Below are 23,726 nucleotides of genomic sequence, written 5' to 3'. Positions count from 1 at the left end.
TAGGTAGAATCCTAATTGCAACTTTGCCAGAGTTAAAGGCAGAATGATGTCCTGACACTACATGTTTTTAAAATGTTAGTAAATGCATTTTCTGTGACAAGAATTTCTCCCCATCTCCGTTATACATAAGGCCACTCATCCACATCATATTCTTCTTTCATACCAGCCAGGCTCAGAACAGACTAAGGCATGACACATGTGGAAAGGCACCCGTTCATCATTCAGTGAAAGCTCACATCCTCTGCAGCAATGTAATAGATAGCAGGGAAACATTGAGGCCACATAAGTTAGAGCCACCAGGAGGCGAGAACCAAAAGACAGCCTGTTCTTGGTGGGACACACAGAATTGTACAAGCACATTGTAAGGAAAGAATTAGTATTAAAGGCATTTTAGCTGTATGCAATTTGGTATTGTGAAAAGTTGAGTTTGGTAGAAAGGGCATTTTTAATTTAAAGTTTTGATTAATTCTTGCAAACCTAAATTGCAGCTGATCTGGATGCTACTGCAACTAGCTTTCTTTTTACAGTAACCACTGCTGCACATATATACTCTTCTACAGCTGGCATAAAGATCCCTGGCATAAAGCAACAGTTTGTTGTTCCTGAAGCTTATGCATCCCTTTTTACCCCTAATCTTTTCAAATGATGTTTCTGATAAAAATCAATTTAGAATATTTTTAAATCTGTAATTTCTCTGTAAATTAGAAAAAAAAAAAGTTACTGGATCCAAGTGATTTTTGCTCATTACAATTCATATGTTAGCTTCCAAAAATTTGAGTTTGTTTTTTTTTTTTAAAGAAAATCCAAAGATCAAAAGTAATCAAAATGTAATGTAATCTTGCTTACAGCACAGAATTTGGAGACTACAGATCTGTTAACTAGCAGCAAAAAGTATGAGACAGAACCTCTGTGTATATATGTTGTGCACAGCATGCATTTGGATAACATGCTTTAGTTTTGAAACTGCATGCTTCAGTACAGTTTGCAGGACATAAAAGCAGAGTAGTTTTGCGACACAAGAAGTACATTTCTTTTGTTGCCATGTTCCACCATATTCAGGGAGACCACTCCTATTCTTGTCTGAACAAGCCAGCAGTAGCAGGTAGCCACAGAATGCAAGATTGATCGGTGCAAAGACAAACACTTTAGGAGAGACTCATTTCTCATGTTAGGAAACTATATTAAAGACTTCAGTCTCTGTTCTTTTCTCATCAGTGTGTGTATGTTGTAATATTGGCAAGACAGAAAGCTGAGATAAAACAAATCTTTTAGTTGGCAGTTCTTAATATTCTGATATCTTAGGCAACAATGCAAGACTTCTAGAACCTTATTTGAACACGCATTCCTCTCTTGAGGAAAGTATGTATGTACTAATTTATTTTAGACTACCCCAATAATCCACCCTATACATATGCACATTGTAATGTGTTTCAATATTAAGTTGAAATATAAAGTTATAGAATCATTAAGGTTGGAAAAGACCTCCAAGATCATCTGGTCCAACCGTACCCCTACCGCCAATATTACCCACTAAACCATGTCCCTAAGTATATTTCATTTAAATGCTCAAAGATTTTTAGAGATCATGCACTGATGCTCTTTGATGGTGAAAAGCCAACTAAAAGAATCACGAGAGCGCTAAATCAGAAAGCGACCAACGGGCATAGCTTAAATCTTACCTTGGCTGTTTTTTTCACGAGTTGACATTTTTGCTGGTTATGGGACAGAAATAAAATATCTTAAAACTATTTCTAAATTCTCACTCTAACCTGCTTGGATGAAGACTGGCATATAGTTCAAAACTTAGAAGTTTTACTTTCATAACCTCTCTCCATTTACGCATGTACACAAACAAAAATATAAGGGAAATAATCAAAAAAGCTAAAAAGCTTTTTTTTTTTTTTTTTAAACCCATAAAAGTAAAATAAATCCTTCTACCTCCCACCAAAATTTTCCATCCTTCCTAAAGATCCAATATGGTGAGGCATTCTCCATAATTTCAAAGATCTTTATAAAAGTCTTGTAAAAGATCTGGAAAGAGCAATTCTTGGAGTAGTTATTAATGCAATTTTAGCTCTATATCCTCATTTCATAACCATCTTCCCAGTGTATTTATTTACAGGAAATACTATTCAGTCAAAGACAAATCTTTTCATCTTCATCCAGTATTTAAAAGTAAATATTTTTATTTACCTTGGCTGACGATGACATCTTTGTGCCTGGGGAAAAATTCAAAATAATATCGTTATTCTGTGAGATAATTATGAAACCCATATCATCTAATTTTATATATTATTCCATTTTGCAATCTCAGAGTCTGTGTACAGTTTAACTGTACTATACGATGCTATATAACTAATCTTGATGAACACAGAACATTTTTACACACACATTATTTTACTCAGGTCTCTGTATCTGTTAAGTCACTTAATGTCTTTGGCACTAGGGCAGGGGTTCCTAAGAACTACTGTGATAACAAAAACTAAAAAGCTTTTTAAAACAAATTATGGCAGCTGTATTCCTTGCGCGCAGAAAATTCCATTTTGAGAGAACAAACGTGTAATAACCAAATGTTTTAAGCTGCCAAACACCCTCAGGACTGCATGCAAAGCATTTAACACCTGTCAAAATAAGCTGTCCACATACAACACCACAAAATTTTCTAGGAATTAACCCTGTTGGACATGTGGATTAAATGTAAGCAAGTTGCAGTTTCATTTAAAATGGATCCATGCAGCATTACTGGATATATAGCACAAAGTCTTCTTAAGGAGTGCAGTTCAGATGTCTCTTCTTGCCAGAATCAGGAATGAACTATTCACGAAAAACCTCAGATCTTTTTTGTGAAGAGGGAAGAAATAGTAATTTCCAGTATCAGAGCTACTTATCAGAATAACACTCCTTGATGGGAGAATGTATTGCATAAAAAAAAAAAAATTGAATTCATTTGAAATTCAGCAGGAAGGTATGAGTGGCATCCAGTATTTTTAGCTGGATGGAGGTCACATTTTTGTAACAGTGACAAAGGGTCAAGGCATATGCATGAGGAAAGTCATCTCTGGCTATTGGTACAATCAACCTTCACCATGCTGCCAAATGACAAATTAAAGCTGGATTCCCTATTTTGCCTGAAAAACACTGAATGATGGGCTGCCGTGGGAACCCTGTTACTTCTTGTGGCTTTATCAGACTGATTTACAGCTCAGTGCTGGCTTAAAGACTGAGCTTGCTAAACAAAGTCCATATCCTGGGCTGGTAGCGCAAAGCATATGTAAAACATTTCTGTCCTGGGGCCCACAATAGGGGCTGAGTTCTACTCCCTTGCATAAGAGTCGGGTAACTTTAGGCAGATTAGGCCAACTTTTCTTAATTGAGAACTCTAAATGCAATATATCAATATGCCTTTGCACAACACAACTGATTCTGTTGGAAATCAGGCATGCAGGATCTGACTAAGAAATGAGTATTAATATGTGGTTTTGAATGCAAATTCTGTTTTTACTATAAATTTGAGCATAAGAACACGGTACACAATACAGTGTGCAATACCCAGTCTTCAATTCAATAGTCTGCAATTAACAATGTTGGAAGCTTCATTTTTGCCCAATACTTTCAGATACAACAGCTTCAAATTGTGAACAGGTAACTTTCTCTGACAGTAATTAATCCTAATGTTTCCTCATCCACTCTTTTGTTAGATACCCTATTTGCTTTAAGTAGAGACTGTAGAAGGGTGGCAATTAAAGTCTTTCAGAGAAAAAGTAGAATTGCAGGAAAATGAAATAAGGCACCTATTTTGACCTTGCCTGAACCAATACACACAATGGGAATAAAAGTAAAACGTATTTTTCATTATTAACAAATTTAAAGCATAACACACCATGAAAGATATTTTATTAAGATAACAAAAGTCAGAAAAAGAAACTTTGATAAAGTAGAAATCAAGACAGAGGGATTTTCATTCCTAAAAATTATCTAGAAGTGTCCTGCTGTAATTGAAATTGCCAAAGGGCTTTTAAATTCCAGCAGTGAAAAACAATTACAACAGGAAAAGAAGTACTTGCAAAATATGCAACCCATAATTCCTCGCACACAGCACTTCAGTGCGCTGGAGAGCTCTTCAAGCTAGGCATAAAGCTTTTACTAAATGTGCCGATATCCACACCCAAGATTAATTTATTAAGTTTTTGTTCTTCCCATTCCTAGGGAAGAAGGAATGTACTTGCACCACTCTTGAGTAAGTATGTGTTTGACTTACACGCAAGCTCAGGAGAGCACTACAGACACCATCATGGAAATTAATCCGAACGGCCTGAAGAGTTTTATTTGTCATAGTGGGAGGGGCTTTCAGGTAGTCCTGTCTTGCTCCAGTTAACGACAATCTGAAGATTAACGAGCGGATGTATAAGATCTGCAAGGACATCCAGCTGGAGAAGCTGGCAGCACTTTTGGGGCAAGCTCAGAACTCAGAAGGATCTCAGCAAACAGGAGAGGGCTCAGCCTAAAAGCCAGCACAACAATTTCAACAAAGCGATCAAAATTTCAACAAAAGTCAAGAAGGAAACCACGCGTGCAAATGTGAAACAGGAAGCCCAAGTGGCAACGAGCATCGAGGATAAAAAGTGGGTCACAGCAGGGGCCAACAATGCGAAGTCAGAGCAAAAAGCAAACTCCTGTCTGTGCTGACAGAAATGTGGAAGTAACTGCTCTGAGCTGTTCTTCCCTCGTGAGGCCCCTGCTGGAGACCACAAACTGAGAAAACCCGCTGCTGAAGAAGAGCACAAGAGGGCTACAGAGCATCACCTATGTGGAAGGGCTGAGGAAATGGGGCTTTCCTCTGCGGAGAAAATATAATATAACAGCTAAAAAGTGACAAACTATTGCCACCTATCACTACTCTCACAAAAGGTCATTTTGATTTATATATATGATGGTTTATATTGGATATCCAGGTATACTTTTTGTCACGAGCAGCATCCCACTACTGACTCAGGACAGGTTGTGCAGAGCACAGCAGGGGAGGCCCTGGTCTCAGCTCAGCACTCGTTGGCCTAGCACGGGGCCTAGCACCCTCCAGGCTCACTCCTCCAGAACTACATAACACCCTTCTCATTAATATTGTGGAGACACGGTGCTCTATGCCTCATCAATGAGCTTAATGAAATAGCCAAACATTGTTGGTTTCTTCAGCTCCACTATGAAGTTTGGTGACACTTGGGTTCACTGGGACAGTAACCCAGGAAAGCAAGCATGTGCGCAGTCACTGTGTCAAAATCAGCTCATTTGTACAAATTATCGACAACAGCTGTAAGGTGGGTCTAGAAAAACACTGCAACACTTTATTATTCAAATAGAATTAAACTCTTTTAGAAAGATAGAAGTAACAGAAGGAAAACGTTGGCACACTGGAGATTAAGCTGAAAAGAAAATCCCTGCCTGTCATCTAGAAACTGCAAGCAGAAATCTGTTAACCAGTTCATTTGAGAGACCTTTCTGAAATCACAAACATTTCTTTTACAATTACAATCTACTTTAGAAACACACATGTCAAATCCAGTAGATTAATTTCAAGGAAATATACCAGCATTTTCAAATAATTTTTAATCAGCAAAAGACTGGTTGGGAACTTCACAACAGTGGCATTAAGCCATAAATAACAATTCATAACACATAATTCTGCTAACCCAAATAAGCAATATTAAAATATATTTACACTCACACCCCACATTCACATTTTGCAATGATTTTAAGATTCCACAGGCATCTGGAGTGCCACGCTTACAGATTATGCAAGTAATTACTCATGGCGAAAACAACGATGCAAGTGGTCTTTGCATATGCTTATTTAAGTTCACTGAAATTATGCAGTTTCACAATAATTTGACTCTAAAGTTCACTCACTTTTATGCACCAAACTATACATACTTGTCTGCATTCTTTGCCACTTTCGATATTAATTTAGATGTTGATGCTACTCTCAGCAGCTTGTTACGACTGTCATCCGAGCCCTCCCAAGCACTGTGAGGTTTTTCAGCAGTCAAGGATCTCTTTATGCTAGAAGAAAAAAAAATATATTTTAGAATGACAAGTTAATAAGATAACAATAACTGGAATGGGTATGCAACCAACAAGCAGCAGTAGACAAAAGCAGAGCTAGGTCTTCCTTCAAGCTGAAGCATGAAACAGGAAAAAAAGATTAGTCAAAAAGTTCTAATGGGATGAATGAAAACAATGGAGCAAGACAGTTGCCAAATGTTTTATCCATGCCTTTCCATTTTCACATGCTCTTACATAAAGGCTTGAACAAAAAATCTCTCTACTTCATTACAAATGAAGCTAACAAATTACCAAAAGGGAAAAAAGAGGCTATAATGTATTAGCCTTAAAGAATAAGTTTATAAAAATCACCTAGAAAAAAAGTAGATTTTTTTTTTCACTGATTAACTGTTCATCAGCTTTAAAACACTAATTTCTGTGGTGGAACAGTTCTATCACACTATGATTTAATTTTATTTTTTTTCAGATAAAATCTTCTAAATCACATTTATCGCTTCAATCTTTTTCAAAAATGTCTGCAAACATCTTACATGAATAAGGCAGGCTAGATTTTGTCCAATGTTATAGACAAATCAATGAATTCTGATGTAGTTTTTCAGCAATCTCATTGTAGCCAATTTACACTAATGGCAACCTGAAAAGCTTTGCAGTCACTAGTTCATTAGTTTCATACCCATTTTAAATCAGGGAAAACATTCAAACGTGATCAAGGCCATATTACTCAGCCAACTGACTTAGTCTGCATCTGTCCTGCTAACAGCGTTACACTTCATCCCATCCGAAATGCTTTTTGCAGGAGAAAGGTCTGATCTGCAGCCTCAGAACTGGCAAGCTCACCTCCACAACACCTCAAGAGGCTGGAAAAGGTCCTGTGACAAACACGTTAATCAAATCACATTAAACCATTAAGACGCTACAAAAGCATTTTTTTTTCCCCACACTGCAAAAGATTAGTATGCAAGACTTCAGACAAACACCTGTACAGTGAGATACCAGGCAGAAGAACAGGCCGCAAGTTCAGCTTCAGACAATGTAGAGTTTGTGCAAGACATGGAGACAGAGCCTTTATGGAGTGTTATAACATGCATCAGTCAAGTGGAAATTTAAATATTTATTAGAACTGTGAATTCAAGCAATGCAAGACAACAATCTTGTGAATTACAGGAAATTTCAGAGGAATAATTTTCATTTATTTAAGAATCTGAGTCTCCTAAATGACAAACAGTAAAGAATGTCATGCTTCCTAAACAATAAGGTAACAATGAACCAAAAACAAAAAACAAAACCCAAAGAAAAACAACCAAAAAAAATCACCACCACCAAAAAAATAAAAACAAACAACACACCAAGTGATCTGGACAGTCTTTAAATCCAGAAATAATGACTCAAATCTTAAAATCCATTAAAAAAAAAATTCAATGCCCAATTTCCACTAAAATGAGCGGAAACACAGAGGCAATCCTAAATAAGCTCCTACCTTCAGCCAAGTCAAGCAGTTCTGTAATTTGGGTGTCAAAACAGAAGTGTGAAGAATTAGAATAAAAGCGAAGTGTCCTGCAATCTAGCAGGAATTGAAAAGGGTGGAGGGCAAAAAGAAAAAGCAAACAAATGGAAAAAAAATCCAAACTGCAGTCACATTACAAAATAATTTGAGAAGAAAAACATACAAAAAGGTAGAGTTTCAGTAATACTAGCATTTAACAAATGCTGTTACAACACATAGCAAACAGCCATGTGCAAAACACACTCCACAACTCAGCTACTTCAGACAAAACATGTGAAGTGTATTTTGAGAAAGATCAAGTCAGAATCATTGTTATTTATTTTTGAATGACTGATTAGAGGTAAATTAGAGGTAAAGTAGCTTTACCATATAAGGATTTCAATCACTGAGAAAAATCTTATAATCTTAAAACTTTACTCAAATAAAAACTGCATTTTTAGATATTTGCTGTGTTGCAATGCAATCCGAATGCATCTTCTTCCACACAAAAAATCACACGTTAACTTGATCATGAAATTAGAGCTATTTCACATGACTTGTTGTCAGATATGAACTGCATATCATTTCAATCATTTTCTATCTCTGTACTGTGAAAACCTTTTAGCTGGAGCAGAACTCTTGCTTTCTTGAGTTTGCCTGTGTGTTTGGAGAGTCTGTGAGGAGGGCTGGGGAGAAGGTGATGCTTGAGTTTGTGGACTTTGATCATTAGAGTGAGATTCCTCTTTTTTTTCTTTCTGTCCTGGAGGTTTTTCCTTCTTTTTTTCTGTACCGCTGTAAAATAAAGTATAACATAGGGAGAAAAAAAAAAAAAAAAAGAGAACAAGCAAATAAATTAAAAAGGTGGGAGAAAATGCCCTCTACGAAAAGATGGGAGAAGCATGTCACAACATTATATATATGATCACTAAGAAAAAACTCTGTCTACTCACTCTGTTCAGATTAGCATTTTAAATAAGATTTGGCTGCCTTTTAAATAAGATTTTCTTACAAGCTCCAAAAATAAGAAAGGCAATGGAGGCACGGAAATCTGTTTACTTATTTTTACTGTGTAGATGTACTAAGTTTACACTGATTTAAGTACAACTTTCATTTCAGTACATACTTCATGCTTGGGTGATGTTACAGCATTCAAAGCTGACACAAGATGATGCAGCAGAATTCAAAGGAAATTATCCCTGAAAATTCATCACAATTTTGATCTGCAGTTGAATGAAATTAGACTATCTTGCCACATCTTTAACACCACCAGTACAAAAGAGCTAAGAATCTCTTTATTTTCTAAGAATCATCTTTATTTTCTTATATTTATTAGGTTAACATTTCAAACGGCTTTAAATACATGTCATTCATTAAGGATCTAACCTAAGGTCCACTACATAAAGAGAAAGAGTACGTAAAAGATACTTGTATAGAACAGTGTGCTTTGCAATATACCAAATCACACAAATCATAACAGGACCTGAAAGAGAAGAGAATTCTATAGTACGTGGCATATTTTTTAAGACTAAAAAAAAAAACAACTCTTCCAAGATAAATTTATCAATGAAACAAATCAAGGTACAAGCACCAGCTAAAATAGGAAAAGAAGGATTTTTCTCTTAGGTTTCAAAATAACCTGCAAAGTAAAGAAATAAAGTGTATCTTTCTGAAGGGAAGTATTTAGATTTCTATTCCTTCACATCACTTCTCCCCCAACCCTTGTATAACCTTAATTGTTTTTCCATTTGCTTTTTTCCACAAAACACTATAAGTGAAAAACAGTAAGTCAATATTCAAAATAAACGAATGAAAGTGGGAGTTGATTTTAATATAACACTCATAGGACCCTCTTGTTTCATTTGTTACTCAAAGTCTGTCATCTACCACTGAGACAAAACCATCAACACTTCAATATTTCTAAATGCTTCCTAAGAAGCACTGAAGACCAGCTTAAATAAATTGCAAAAATAACATAAAACACCAACATTTAAGGATCATTTAGGTTTTCTTCTGTAAACCACATCAACTAGTTAAACGCATCAATACAATACATCAACGTCACCCTTTCCTTTCAGAAAGATGAAAGCAAAACAGAGCATTCACATTTGTGTAAGGCATAAATGTGATCATGGAGAATAAAGCTTGAAGAACTGTGGGGTTTTGATTAACAGTTTATAGCCAGAATTCCCTCATTCACTAGAAACATAAAAATAGAGTTTTTTAAATCTGAACACTCACAATGGTAGATACAAAAGGGCAAAGGGGCACTAAGCAATCTTTTTCTTTTTTTTTTTTTTTCCATTCTCTGGCAAGAAATGCAATGTAGAGAAATAAATTCCATGAATGTCTTATTACTAAAGAAAATAAGATGCTCTTTGTTCCTTTTGTGAGAGGTACACTTGCATTCATACTCTCCTAAACGTAACATTTCTCACAACGACTTCCATCTACTAGGAAAGAACTTTTTTTTTTATTCCTTCTTTTATTTTTTTCCCTCCATTTTCCCTTTCCCTCTATTCAGGGATTTCAAAATAGTTTAATTAGAGGAAAAGTGATGAGGGAAACAAGAGGAGAGAGAACACACAAATATAATGACTCCACTTACATAACTCCAGTTTGCAAGTCAACAAACAATGGTCCTACATGATTAGAACAATGGTCCAGCAGGCTCCATGTTCTGTTTCAGACGGCAGTATAGAATCATAATGGTTGGAAAAGACCTCCAAGATCATCTGGTCCAACCATGCCCTTACTACCAATGTCACCCACCAAACCATGTCCCTAAGCACCATGTCCAACCTTTCCTTGAACACCCCCAGGGATGGTGACTCCACCACTTCCCTGGGCAAGCCGTTCCAATGCCTGACTACTCTTTCTGAGGAGAAGAGCTCATCATTACATTATTTTTGCTATATCCTGTTTGCTCCCTGGAGCTCCCTGATAACAGGACAAGGGGAGGTTCAGACTGGATATGGATCCAAATTTGTTTACTGTGAAGGTGGTCCAACACTGGAACAGTGTTCCTCTTCCTAGAGGGGTGGTTGATGCTCCATGATTCTCAGTGTTCAAAAGGCATTTGGATAATAGCCTCAACAACATGCTTTAACTTTTGGTTAGCCCTGAAGTGGTCAGGCAGGTGGACTTGATCTTTGAAGGTCCTTTCCAGCTGAACTATAATAATGAGCCAGTGATTCTAAAATTCACCTCTTTATTCCTCCAGCAAGCTCAGGTGAATACCATCTGCTGACAGCAGCATATCGCCTAACTTACCTGGTTCGTCTCATATTTTCTGTGTTCTTACCCAAACTCATTCAGCTCATCTGATCCACCTCCTAGAAACTATAGGTTCAATGTGAGAATCTCTTCAATATCTTCACTGAACTTGTCAGCTATAGGCTGTCCATTTCCATTTACCATTACTTTTCCTCCTTAGCTTCTCTGCATCTTTGAGTGCCACTGGACCACTGCTTGCTCTCAGTTGCAGCACGAGGTATACCTGGAGTTCCAATACAGTGTTTTTATTTGGCACCAGGTGGCAAACAGGCTTTTTTTTTTTGGACTGCCATTTTAATTTGAAAGTAAAATATGTGGATATGTGGCAGTCTAGGTATTGAATATCTGTGTGCTGAATTTATTTGGTTTACTATCTCCTGTTAAAATATTCAGCTTAATCATATTATGACTGCTATTACTGAGTGGCTCTCCCGCTAAATCCTCTTGAACAACTAATACCTCTTGTGCAACAACTGAAACCAAATCAAAGACAGTACCTTTTCTTGTGGGTTTCTAAAGGCTAGTTGTTCTGGGAAGCAGTCATTTAATGCATCCAAAAATTCTTTCCAAATCCCAACTTGATGAGGCATTCCTTCAGTCCACATGTGAGTATTTGAGATCTATTACTATCCTAATTTTCCAGATTCTCCAATTTCACTTAGCCCAATGTTTCATCCCTTGGACCACAACACACTGGCAGTTACTGTGGAGGGTCATCATTCTGAAACACGAAGACTATTCTTACCAGAAGCTGTTTTCAGACAAACGTTTAGTCCTAAAGAAAATTATCACAAGTCTCTGTGACAGAGTACAGTACAAAGTAAAAACGTGTTTCCAACTCTAGTGATACACAAGGTGTGCAACATATTTTTTTGTTGAAAAGCGTTTCAGCACCTCTATCACACATCAGTTCCAGACTGTAGGGCTGAAATTTTCCAAACATACATGACTTCACCTCTGACAATGGGACATCATCTGTTTTTTTCACAGTGATGTTACTCTGTTTTTAGTGCTCCTGAAGTGACAGCTGAAATTTTAGCATACCTTTGCTGAAACAAGACACAATGCTGTTGTGCAGCTACTGAGCCATAAGATCATCTCCACAATGTTACTGTGTTCGGGTTGGTAGAACAAGGATTAAGCAGTCTAGGAAATGAAACTGTTTATTCATGGATGAAATCTCAGATATAGCAAGTTTACAGAGGCCGGAGACCCAGAAACATGAAATATTAAGACTGCACAAACCAAAGACACTAAACTTCAAGAAAACAACAGTTTGGACACAAGTAGTACTCCTGATATATGTGACTAGATGTATGGCTACCTATATTTAGAACATGCAAAGCTATAGACAGGCTTTGGGGTTGTTTGGTAACTCAAGTGTAGTTCTACATAAACAGATGACCATTTCCACCTGCTGCACCAGTTGAACCCCCATCCTGAAAAAAGGCCTAGACAAGTCAAGGTGAAGTGTCCCACAATCAGGTGATACCCTCCTTTATCCTCTCTCCTTTTCATCATGACAAAAAATGTTAAAAACAGACATGTCTATCCTGACTTTATTAAGAATGTGGGACTATTGAAATTCAATTATGATTCCTAACCCAGACACTATTTAGTACTCAGCAGTTTTGCTGTTGCAAAAAGGAAAGAAAAAAATAACCACCAAAGCCCACATCTTCAGAGCCCGAGAACTGACATTTCCTTTCACCTTTCATGAAATGGTATTTTTATAAAAGGGCAAACCTATTTTCTTCCAAATACCAGACACTTTTTTTTGGAAGACTGTAGAAATACAGGAGAACAGCTGAGCAGATAACTGAAGATGGGGGGCTTAAACCTTCCTGAAACAAGCCTTGAAGACAGCAGTCACGTATCTTTAGCTGCACGGGTAGTACAAAACCCTCCATCAGGACAATTTGTTTGGGGGCCCAGAAGAGCTGCCCTCCGCACATTGAGGTTTACCTATTTTGACCCATCCAGGTCTCCTTCTGAAGACCTTAACTCAGATGAAAGGGATGCCGGCCACTCCACTCTGTTCCTCTTATGTACTCAAGCGTGCATCAGCCAATGAATCAGGAAGGCGATTCAGCGCAAACGCAAACTGAACACTGCAGGAGCTGGACTGGCTCTCATCAACGTGCTAAGAGCCACATGGGTAAGATTAATGGAAAAGTGCTAACTAACAAATACCTTCCTGCAGGAATGTCTTTTGTCCTAGTGCCTGTTGTGCTAGTAGATAGAGACATACAGTGATCGGTTTCTAATTTATTGTAGAAAAATAAACATAAGTATTCAACAAGAAGATATACAATGCTACATGAGAGAGAAGAGTGAAGAACAGGGTATTACCCTTACTTTTCAAATTCCAAAGGGAACTAAAGCTTTTCCTGTTTTGTACTTAACACAATCTGTATTTGCATGCAGCATTTTTATTCCCTGAAATGTATCATTTCCCTGTCCTGTTGTATAGCAAAGTATTTACATCCATACTAGAAGATAAAACAGCTACTGGAGTTACCGGAGTATGCTACAGAGGCCAAGAAGTTGTTCACATAATTTACACAATTATACATTAAGAGCATTCCCTGTCCTGTGGCTATACCTGGCAGCCTGTTCTTCCCAACAAATACTAATAATTGCAAACTATTGATTAAGCCATGTGATCACTATTTAACAGACCCACAGAAGGAGTAGTTACAGAAACACTTCTCTTGCTGTATGCAGCTGAAACCATTACATGGAGGGAAAAAAAGTTATTGCTTTGTGCATAGCAAACTTAAATTGCAAATATTTAATCAGTGTTATTTTCATACATTTGAGATCTGATACATACATACTTTACAAAGACTAAGACATATTCTGGGTTAAGATTTTAAATTTTAAAAAGTAAACTTCTATCTTAAAACTCACTATTGTTTCACAACTATTTTGCTATTGCCTGCTATTTACACTCAAGACAATGAAGTCACTTTTGTCCTTTAATTTCCTTGGGGAGGAAAAAAAAAAGATGCAGATGAATACTAGAAGGAAAAAAAAATTCCAGTCATATTGGAAATACATTTGCCCCTTCTGTCCTTTAGTGTGAATGCATTTGGGCAGTATACACTAGAAATAGTCTTCATTTATGAATTCCTTTTAGAACCCTGCTGTAAGCAGCCCAATAACATAGTACATTTCCAAAGCTTATTCTTGCCTCAGAGAGCTCTGCTGAAGGTTGTGCAGAGGCAAAAACAAACTCTTGCTCTGTTTCTTTTTGTTGTTGTTTGTTTTTCCATTTTGCTTTTTAAAATATAATTTCAATCTTAATAACAAGTCGGTACCTTTTTGCAGCAGATGAAAGAGTTTCTTTTCTGGCAACAGATACAGAAGAACTGTGGCTTGTTTTTCTGCTTCCCGTACTCCCATTGGTTATACAGGACATCGAGATAGCTTCTCGGAGGCTTGGCTGACCTAGAAAAAAAAAAGAGCGTAAGGGTTTACATCTGCAACTCAAAGATCCATCAGGAAAAAAAACATGAGCTCTCAGAGGTGGACCTGGTATCCCACAGAAGCAAGTTGAAATGCTCAGGACTACCATCCAGCTGGTATCCGGTGACATACTTTCACGAAAGACTTAACCTAGACAGCTGGAGAAGGGAGACCCAAGACCCTTAGAAAGGCAAGAATACACTTATAGGAGTTAGCCTCTCTACTGCCACACTGCCAGCAAATAGCTTACTTCAGTGACATGCCACATCTCTTTCCAGTTGTGATCCTCAGGAAGAATTATAGGTTATGGCTAGCCTTGGTAAATTGGTTAGCTTGGACAGCTGTAGCACAGCAGATCAGATTATTTCAACTTTTTTTCAGAACCATCACAGTTCACAAATAATACCACATGAGGTTTGTTGCTTTCAATTTCTATTTTTCACTGAAGTTCAAAGAAGCTGCAGACAGAAGCACTCTCTGTACTGAGACTTATTAAGTTATCCCTTAAGGAATATCCTTTAAGTAAACCCCTAAGGGTCATGATACTAAGGATTAAAAAGAAAATCAAAGTGTGTTTTTTTTTCTTTTTTCTTTTTTTTTTTTTCAGCTGCCCATTCCCATCTTAAGAAGATATCTACTTTTGAGCATATGCAATATGGTAAAATTATTTCCGATATAGCTTTCTCCACTGAACATCTGCCCTCTCCAGTGAATGTTGCAGACCCCCTCCAGGGATGAATCAAGATTGTGTATGTGAAGAAGGCTGTTTGTCAGATGCCCACTTCACTCATTGCAGAAGTTTGAAAATATGCAGTGAATGTGGGAGGGGACTGCAAGGAAGAGGGGGGAGCGAAGGCTCTTCTATTTAAAGAGCTGAATGCTAGCCTGGCAATTGGCTCCTAGACCTTCCTCTGCCACAGACCGTCAGTGAAATAAATAAAAGGCATTTTACCTAAACCTGACATTTCATTATTTTCCATTAATTGTCCCCCTCCCTCCTTTTTTTTTTTTTTTTTTTTTTTTTTGGTGCCTGTCTTATTTTTAAAGACATATACAGAAAAGAGTTTTGCCCCCTCCTCCCTCTGAGTTCTGAGCTTTCCCCTCTGAAGCATTATACGCACTGAAAAGAAATCTGGGCTACTCTCACATTAAGCATCCAAAGATCAGTGCTCACTTTTGACCCCTTCTCTGTGTCACATCTCCGTTGCATAAACAGCAAATTGCTACTGCATCTCAGGGGTTTGTGATGTCCAGTCACTCAGACTTCAGCAACAAGCATGAAGGACACGACTGACAGGAAAATTACACGTCTGTGTTCATGGCAGGCTTGGAATAGTGAGAAATAGATAAGGCATGAGGCCGCACATTGAAGATAAAAGTGACTAGTAAAAAAGCAGTCAGGAAGAATCAACTCTGTGCACGGAGGGCAAACTCATGAGGATGCATTATTAAAACCATACCAGCATTTGGTCAATTTGTCAAATTGCAGTTCTATCAGGCAGGCTGAGAGACAAACTAATTCTTATTTTAAACAAGTTCTTTACATACAAGAGAGATCTGTCAAGGGAATATTAGATTTCAGAACTATTTGGATGAAGGCTGAAAAGGGTTGACACGCATCCTGCTTCAAACATACTGAGCAGCATGTGACCATCTGAAATTCGTATCAGAAGTGCCAAAAGGAACATGTGGAATATCCAAGGCAGAAATGAGACTAAAGGAGATCCAAACAAAGTAAAGACATGCTTAAGTGCAGAAACGCTGCAAAGATCATGGTTGTTTTTCCTAAATGCTGCACAAATCGGCTTTGCTTGATTCCTTCCAACCTGTACTTCTTAAAAATAACTTTATTTATGGTAGACATATTTGCAATATAGATTTTAAAGGTTAATGTAACGTACAAAACCACAAAAACTCAGAGTTTTACCCCTTTCTGTAACTTTAATGCGAGAACAAAATGCGAGCTTAAAAAGCACTTTTAGCATTAGAAGTCTATAAATTAACTTCTTTTATTTTCAGGGACAAAGTAAATCATCTTCTTTGTGGAGATGCATAATATCAAGGCCTATGATTCACTTTTGAACTGCATATGACCTTAACATCTCTGTCTGCTCGTCGTAATAGATCAATGCCTCTCCAACCAGCACTAGGCGCAGCTTTCCAGAAACGTGAATTGGGAGATATAATAATAGCAGCGATTCTCAGTACTGCTGGAAAAGCATTCAGTGAAAAGCATAAAGAACAGCAATACTTCCAACAAAGTACAGAAACTTTCTAAGACTGAAAAAAAAAAAAAAAAAAGCTCCTTTTTCTTAAGCAATAAGCACACTGATGTTTTGTTCACAGACAGTTTCTAGGATTCCCCCGCTAAGTAGGGAAAGTGCTGGTTCCATCTTGCATCCAGTGACACAACTGATCATGAGTAAAACTGCACATTATTGCATGCTCATGACAAGAATATGCTCTAATCCATGCAATGATGAATGCAATAATTAGGGGGGAAAAAAGTCCATAAGACAACAAGGCAACTGTTTGGGTTAGGTGCTTTTTGAGAAGGGGATTTTGATGGTAGATCTGCAGAATACCTCATTATTTCAACAAGTGCATGTAAAATTAAGTTTGAGATGAAAATTCTTAAATGAAAATAAAAACGATTTTTTTAAAATGACTAATGATTACCATAACGGAGATTTCCACAATCATTAATTTCTTGAAAACTGTAAAAAAAACATTTGCACACAGACCAAAACAACAAAATCTGGGGAAAAAAATGAACCGGCAGATTTTTTTTTTTCAAGTATCAAAAATACATCAGCCTCTCTTAGAACCAAGATAAAATCTTGGTCAGTCAGAGTTCATTGTGCCACGCAACGCACAATGAAACAAAAAACATACACAAACAAAAAACATACACACACAAAAAAAATACTCAACACCCTTAAGAAATAAGCCCCCTTCCAGACTCTATGTATTACATAGCAACATGGTATTCTAAAAATGACTGTCAGAAAACCTATTTTTAAGAGGGAAAAAATATCAAGTAAATATCTACTTGCTTGTCAACAAAATATGTTTAAATTTTTAAGCTGTGGTGGAGAAGGAAGAAGGGACACTTTAAGCACCATGCAAGCCCCAGACAGCAGAGCATTAACACCTGGCTCCCCATGGGTTCAGACAGCACCAGGCTCTTTTCAGCCAGGGTCAGAGCCCTGGGGAAGCTGCTCCAAGCCATACAGTCCTCCTCGTGACTTTTAACCAGGGGATCTCTGCAGTCAAATCAGTTTGAAAATTAACTGCATCACAAGCTGTTTCTTCATGACAAAGATAGCTTTTCTTTCAGCAAAGCAGTGTGGCTTCAAAAACCTGTGAAATAATGAAGCAGCTCGGGAGAACACAGATTCCATGTCAATGAACAACTGAGTTGTCCCACCATTCAGATTGCATGTCTCTGCCAATATCATGTTGTACGTCTCTTACTAGCATAAATAGTCTGAAATTTTTCAGGCTGAACAGCACTCAGCTTTATCTGCTGGTTTGGAACAAAAGCCAGACATAAACTGAACGTACAATGAAAGCCAGCGCGTGGTAACCAGGATTAAAGCCAAATTGTCAGAGATCAAAGTGGTAAAAATGTCTTTTATGGATAGTAGATTCATCTCTGTTCTGATAATTTTCGCAAAATATTATCCCTTGAGTTCAAAGAAGCATTTCGTTAACATCTGTCAAATATACAAGTGTGTGTAAGAAAGATAAGTAGGATTAGAAAACACAGACCACAACAAACCAAGAATCTATTTCCAACCCTTTATCAGCCTCGATTAGCTAACTGGGGGAAAACTGAGGTACAGCTGTAAGAGACAGTGGGAAGTTTTGAAAATACATGTCTCGTGATAATTTTTCCTTCTAAACATACATATAACATACTTGAGCTGAAGTTAGTGATTCAGTTCTCTTCTCCAAACTGCTTATAGTTTATTATCGCCTTTACTTGTGGTAACTGGAACAATGATTTGCTGAGTATCTTCATATTTGCTGATCCTGACAGGTAAACTGCCTTCCTTCCAAAGAAATGCCAAACCTTTCTTTCACTTCTTAGGATAGTTTCAATTTCAACTAAGTGCAAGTATGTTAAAATACTTTCTCTTTACACTTCATTCAAATAGATTCAAAACAAAAAAAAAATTCTTTCTAAGAAAAAAAAGATTATTTTCTAAGATTTTTAAAAAAAGACAACAATAAGGCTTATGATAAAGCCCTTCGACAATCTTACGATACTTTATTTTCAGCAAAACTTGGAAAAGATATCTAGATATCTCAAATAGATTACATACATAGGGGTTTTGTGCAAATAAGTCTGACGTCTTGAAGAACAGAAACACAGTTTAGTACTCATACCAAATAAATGTACAGTATTTGCTCAACCACACTATTAGTCATCAGACAACCCACACAGGTGAGCCACAGAAAAACAGACCTAAATAGTTCTAAGTGCAGCAGAACATAAGGTTTTATCTGCACTTCCTTCCTAAAAGAAAACCATCAAAACCAAACTTGAAAGTATGACAAATCCTAAACTTCAAGATGTTATAAGACATTGTACCAAAGCAGCTGTAGTCACTTCTTTGTTTCCAAAGTTTCAAAGAATGTCAAGTCACTCAGCTGATGGAAGACTGGCAAAGAAATGGCTTGGGAGCACTGAAGCGCCATTTGAGAAGAGTACTGTATTCTGAAGGGCAGGGAACAATTTCTTTGGTGTTAAGGTTTATTCAATTAGTTCACTTACACTGTCAAATTCTGATTGAGACATCTTAAGCAGCAAAAATGTTCTGTTCTTCTATCCCAGAAGCAAAAGCTACAGGTCAGGGTGTGATACCACTTCTCCAGTAATGAATGATATGAATTAGGATAAAAAATAAATCAGCTTCCTTTACCACCTATGGGTTATACTTCATCTTGCTAATAATCCAATTTTAAAACAAAATTAAGTTTTGACAAACTTAGTATTCTTAAAACGATTACATCTACCTGAAAAAGCTTCAGATGCTTTTATTTTTTTATTTTTAATTGAAGCCCAATTTCATAAATCTCAACTGAAAACTGAAAATAAACATTATCCCTCTTTTCCTATTAAAAGGAAAAGTTTAATAGAGGCATGTTAATGTGAAACAGTTTGAGGACATATAGCTAATGCATAAGTATCTTCAGATGCAAGCAAATCTCTCTCAATAGCTACGTTAATTACAATGTTAAGATTAATTAAGCATTTATTTACAGATTTCATATGCATTTTCAGAGCTATTGACTGAAGCTGTCAATGCATACATTTCTAAAGTGTAACTGATCCTTCTAGACAAAAACTATTTTTTCAGGTGTTACATTCCCAAAAGTCCAGGAGAGTCACGCTGCTGCTCTGACACTTGGCTCTTTGGGCAGCAATTTTATAAAACTACTACCGAGGGAAACTGAAAACTTCCTCGGTTTGAGAGAGCCAACAGCTTATTAAAACAGCACAGACCTTTTCCTCCTCTCTCCCTACCATCCTATTATTTTGCTACACTTTTCCAAAGGCACCATCTACTTCCTCTTCCCATTCCAAGTGAGCTGTATCCAAGCAGAAGAAATAAAAATTTAACTGTGGTATTCTGAAACAATTTGATACACTCTGGCAAACAGTGATGAAAAAGCTACTCAAGTGTTATAAACAACAAGGCAGATTTTATTCTGAAAAAGCTAACTGCATAATTTAGCTACTCCAAGATTGCAATTCTTAGCTTGAGAAGCATCGTGGAGAATAGTAGTGCAGTAGCTCAGGAGAATTTGTCCACACTCTTCTTAAAAAGCACACAAATGCACAGAAGCATGTCCAAAATTCTAAGAAGACTATGGAAAACGAATAAGGGTACTACTGATCACCACAACTAAAAAACACTCTTCTACAGTTGCTTTGAGAATTTTTTTTTTTTTTTTAATCAACGAACAGGATTATCAGGTAACAGAAATTAAAAAAAATCTACTTTCCTCTTCACTTTTCTTTCCTCAACTTGGTTTAGCTAGCTAATGCCCTTTAGTTCATTAACACTCTCTAGATTCAACTTCTCTGAATAGCTGAAGAACATCAAGAATAGTAAGAAAAACTACAGAAGGCAGAAGAAAAGGAGAAGACAAGAAAAAAAAATAGGGAAGTAGTAAAGAGGAAAAAAAAAAGAAAAAAATTAATGCAGAAAGAACAGATGGCACTAAAACCAGTACCTGGAAAACCCATTAAGACCTCAAGAGTGTCATTATTTGTTATGTGAGCATACAGCCTGCAGACTTCAATTGGACTATTCCCATGAGTAAAACGACACACGTATATGCTTGCCAAGTTAATCTTACTATCATGAATAAGGACCTATAACCTATCTCTCTGATGAACATTTTTTTTATCTACAGTTCCATTTTCAGTTGTTTTAATGTTTAATAATGAGACAACATATATACCCTGTTATTAGAAAAATTATGCACACTAGAATGTTTTAAAAAGAAAATCACTAATAAAAGCCTATGCTATGCTTTCATTAATGAAGCTTACTGAACACCTGAAGTCAGTTTTTGTTAATATAAAATAAAATGACTTCATGTTATTGAAATGAAACCATTTTTGAGACAAGGTAAAAAATACATCGGAAGTGTTTTGTTTACATTAGTGCAATGAGATGGAATTTGATGCAAGATACTACTTCAGAATTCTTCCTATTGAGATGTTGAACAGGCATCATTTCACACCTGAGAAGGGAGCAGAAAAGTAAGGCAAACTCTCCAGGTTACTATTAGAAAAATCCACTGAGCAAAGAAAAAAGAATCTGCATTTCCAATATGCAGCTGCTACTGCAGATCCCCAAGATCTCTGCCGTAAGTAAAATAAATGCCTCTTGGTCAGCCAGTCCACACTGTCATAGGAGGCCCTCTCTGCAAATTGCCATCCACTTCTTGAACTTCACTTTGTGACCTAAATTTGCACACAAGTTATTTGATATCAATTCTTGCCCAAGGAATAGGAAATATTTCCTATTTCAGGGGTTTAGCCTGTGACAAGCCTCATCATTACTTCCAAGTCCAGAAAAAGGACATTAAATCTGTTTCTCTGTGGGCAGAGATCAGCTGTAACTTCTGGTAGATGGACACTTTCTCAGGCAAGAGCTCCTACCCCAGCAATATGATGAGTCTGAGCTATTTTACTGGTGCCATTGTGCACCACAAACTTGTCTCCACACCCAGAGCCTGAGGGATGAATTCTCCCGTTACATACATTTTGACACCCTGAAAGATTTTAATAGGTTTACCAGGCACCAGCTGTGAGCCAATCTATCTTGCTGGCAGCCACAAGTACCAGACTGCTTTATGCTTTCCTTTTCTTCAGTGTCCAGGTAATCTTTGTTTTGGGAACTTTTTGTGAATGTTAACAGCATCAATCATGCATCAACAGCAGAGACATGTGGCAACAAGAGCACAGAGCTGCCAAAAGCAAAGAACTTCCCAAAGAAATACTTGCCAAGACATCTATAAAGCAAAACAAAACAAAAAGAAAAAAACAAAACACCAAAACCCCAAATGCTCCCACACACTACAACCCACCCTACCTGCCCCCACTTTCCCCCCCAAACCCTGTAGCTGCTGGGGACCTGTTCCCTAATCATCCCCTTTCACATTTCTAAGAATGTTCAACGTGACCTTCAGTTCAGACCCGACTATTTTGCTGTTCCATAGTTATCCTTAGCTGAGAGCAGAGATACAGAAGTAATATCAAGGCCTTTTTATTTTGAAAAGACGTTCTCTATTCAGAACGGCTTTACACTGAGCAATACTAAACAGGAAGACAAGCCACATCAGAACACTGTCTGCTTTTTGCGTGCAATAGCAGGTGTGCCGATTCTGCTGCAATCCCTGCTAGAGGAGATTGCAGTTTCTCTCTTACAGTGTCTCCACTTCATGTTCTACTAGGAGGCACTAAGGTGCCTTAAAAACCTCACCCTCTGGCTTATCTCATACAGTTTGCAGATCACCTAGCACCATATGAAGAGCAGTTTGCTTGAGTCACAGCTAGACAGCCAAAATTGTAGGTAGTAATCTACTAATAGCCCACGGAGTATAAATAAAAATCTACCAATGCCTATGTCAAATTGTTCACCGAAGACTGGACTATATTCAAACTAAGCATGCAATAAAAGTTACCTAGAAAAAAAGAAAAGACTGCAAGAATAATACAAGGAATTCTAGCTTCAGCTATGGCTGATGCAATCAATCAATCAAAAATAAAGGGATAAGAAAAGTAAGAACAGAATTGGCTCACCAGATATGCGATGCAGACAAACTAACAAAGAGGAAGAGATCTGTTCCTACACCAAGTCGGTCTATCAGCTTCAGAATGAGAAAAGTCAGTTGCAAAATGATCTGTATTTGCCCCCTTCAGCACGATTTGGCCTGTTCACTACACTTATTTTGAGCTTATGAAAAATCTCTCTTCAAAGACACTGATGAGCTGGTTACAGAAAAAATTGAGAGGTTTTAGAAAACATTTAGAAAACAGCAGCAAGTAGGAAAGACTCATTCAAACTGGGTTAGATGTCTGCTACTCAGATTAAAAATCTGTTTGATGGAAAGATTCAAGATGGCTTTTTCGGGTACTGTGACTTTTGCAAGTTCAATTTATTTCAGAAGTATTTATCTCACCGTCTTGCCATACTTCAAATTAAACACCTCTCGCAATTCAAAAATACATATGCATCTTTTTTTTGTTGCTCATTAAGGTCAGCATGCAATCAAGCACTGCTGTAGAGACAAATACTTCTGTGAACCAAAGCCTCAGCTTTTTTTTTTAATTAAAACTGTCTACAGTATTATAAAAAGCTATGCATGATCTTGTTTTAAAATGTTTATTAAAATATCAATGTTTAAGTTTAAATCGATACTAATATCAAGTTCATTCTTAAAGTCTAATTTCAACCTTGTAGAAAATTTCAGTGACCATACGTGAATGACCTTTTTCTTTGGTGACATCCTCATACTATCTATCCACAGCTGCTTTCATGATAAACAGTGAAGCTAAGGTGTCGCCTGGTAGTATGAGTTAACTGAAGACAATAGGGACACATCCTCCACAAATTAAATACAGCGCCAATTAGTCATAATTCATTTATGCTCATTGTATTAGCTCGTACATGTACATTTCTCCCCCACCCCCACCTCCATCTTCAGTTACGTGCTGCTGTCATTAATTGCTAGAAATGTAATATCAAAATGCTGAAGGTATTTAGATCCTCCATCCTTTCCCACCCTGGGGAATAATTATTTTTCATTGAATAAATTCACCTGGAGAACTCAGTATGGCCACAAGGCTCCCAGAGTCTGTAAGAAGATGGCCCCAAGGCATTCTGCAAAACTCTGCAAGCTTGCCCTGCCTGTG

At 37.2% G+C, this 23,726-nt stretch overlaps 1 protein-coding gene across 16 annotated transcripts in view; it reads right to left on the bottom strand.

Annotated features, from left to right (window-relative positions):
* Nucleotides 1–23,726, bottom strand: part of EML4 (EMAP like 4) — a 158,701-nt gene that overhangs the window by 47,024 nt on the left and 87,951 nt on the right. For 12 of the 16 annotated variants that reach the window (XM_080586108.1, XM_080586106.1, XM_080586107.1 and 9 more), the window contains 5 exons: nt 14,137–14,266; nt 8,159–8,332; nt 5,926–6,054; nt 2,194–2,219; nt 1,680–1,712 (listed from right to left, as the gene is read on the bottom strand). In XM_080586108.1, coding sequence (XP_080442234.1) covers nt 1,680–1,712; nt 2,194–2,219; nt 5,926–6,054; nt 8,159–8,332; nt 14,137–14,266 — 492 coding nt within the window. The remainder of the gene's footprint in view (nt 1–1,679; nt 1,713–2,193; nt 2,220–5,925; nt 6,055–8,158; nt 8,333–14,136; nt 14,267–23,726) is intronic. The other 4 variants (XM_080586111.1, XM_080586109.1, XM_080586115.1 and 1 more) reach the window with 3 other exon arrangements.

Source organism: Anser brachyrhynchus (assembly GCF_964034855.1).
Source record: "Anser brachyrhynchus genome assembly, chromosome: 3".
NCBI lineage: Eukaryota > Metazoa > Chordata > Aves > Anseriformes > Anatidae > Anser > Anser brachyrhynchus.
The sequence above is the reverse complement of the archived record's forward strand: the minus strand, read 5'-3'. Positions and strand labels throughout refer to the sequence as shown.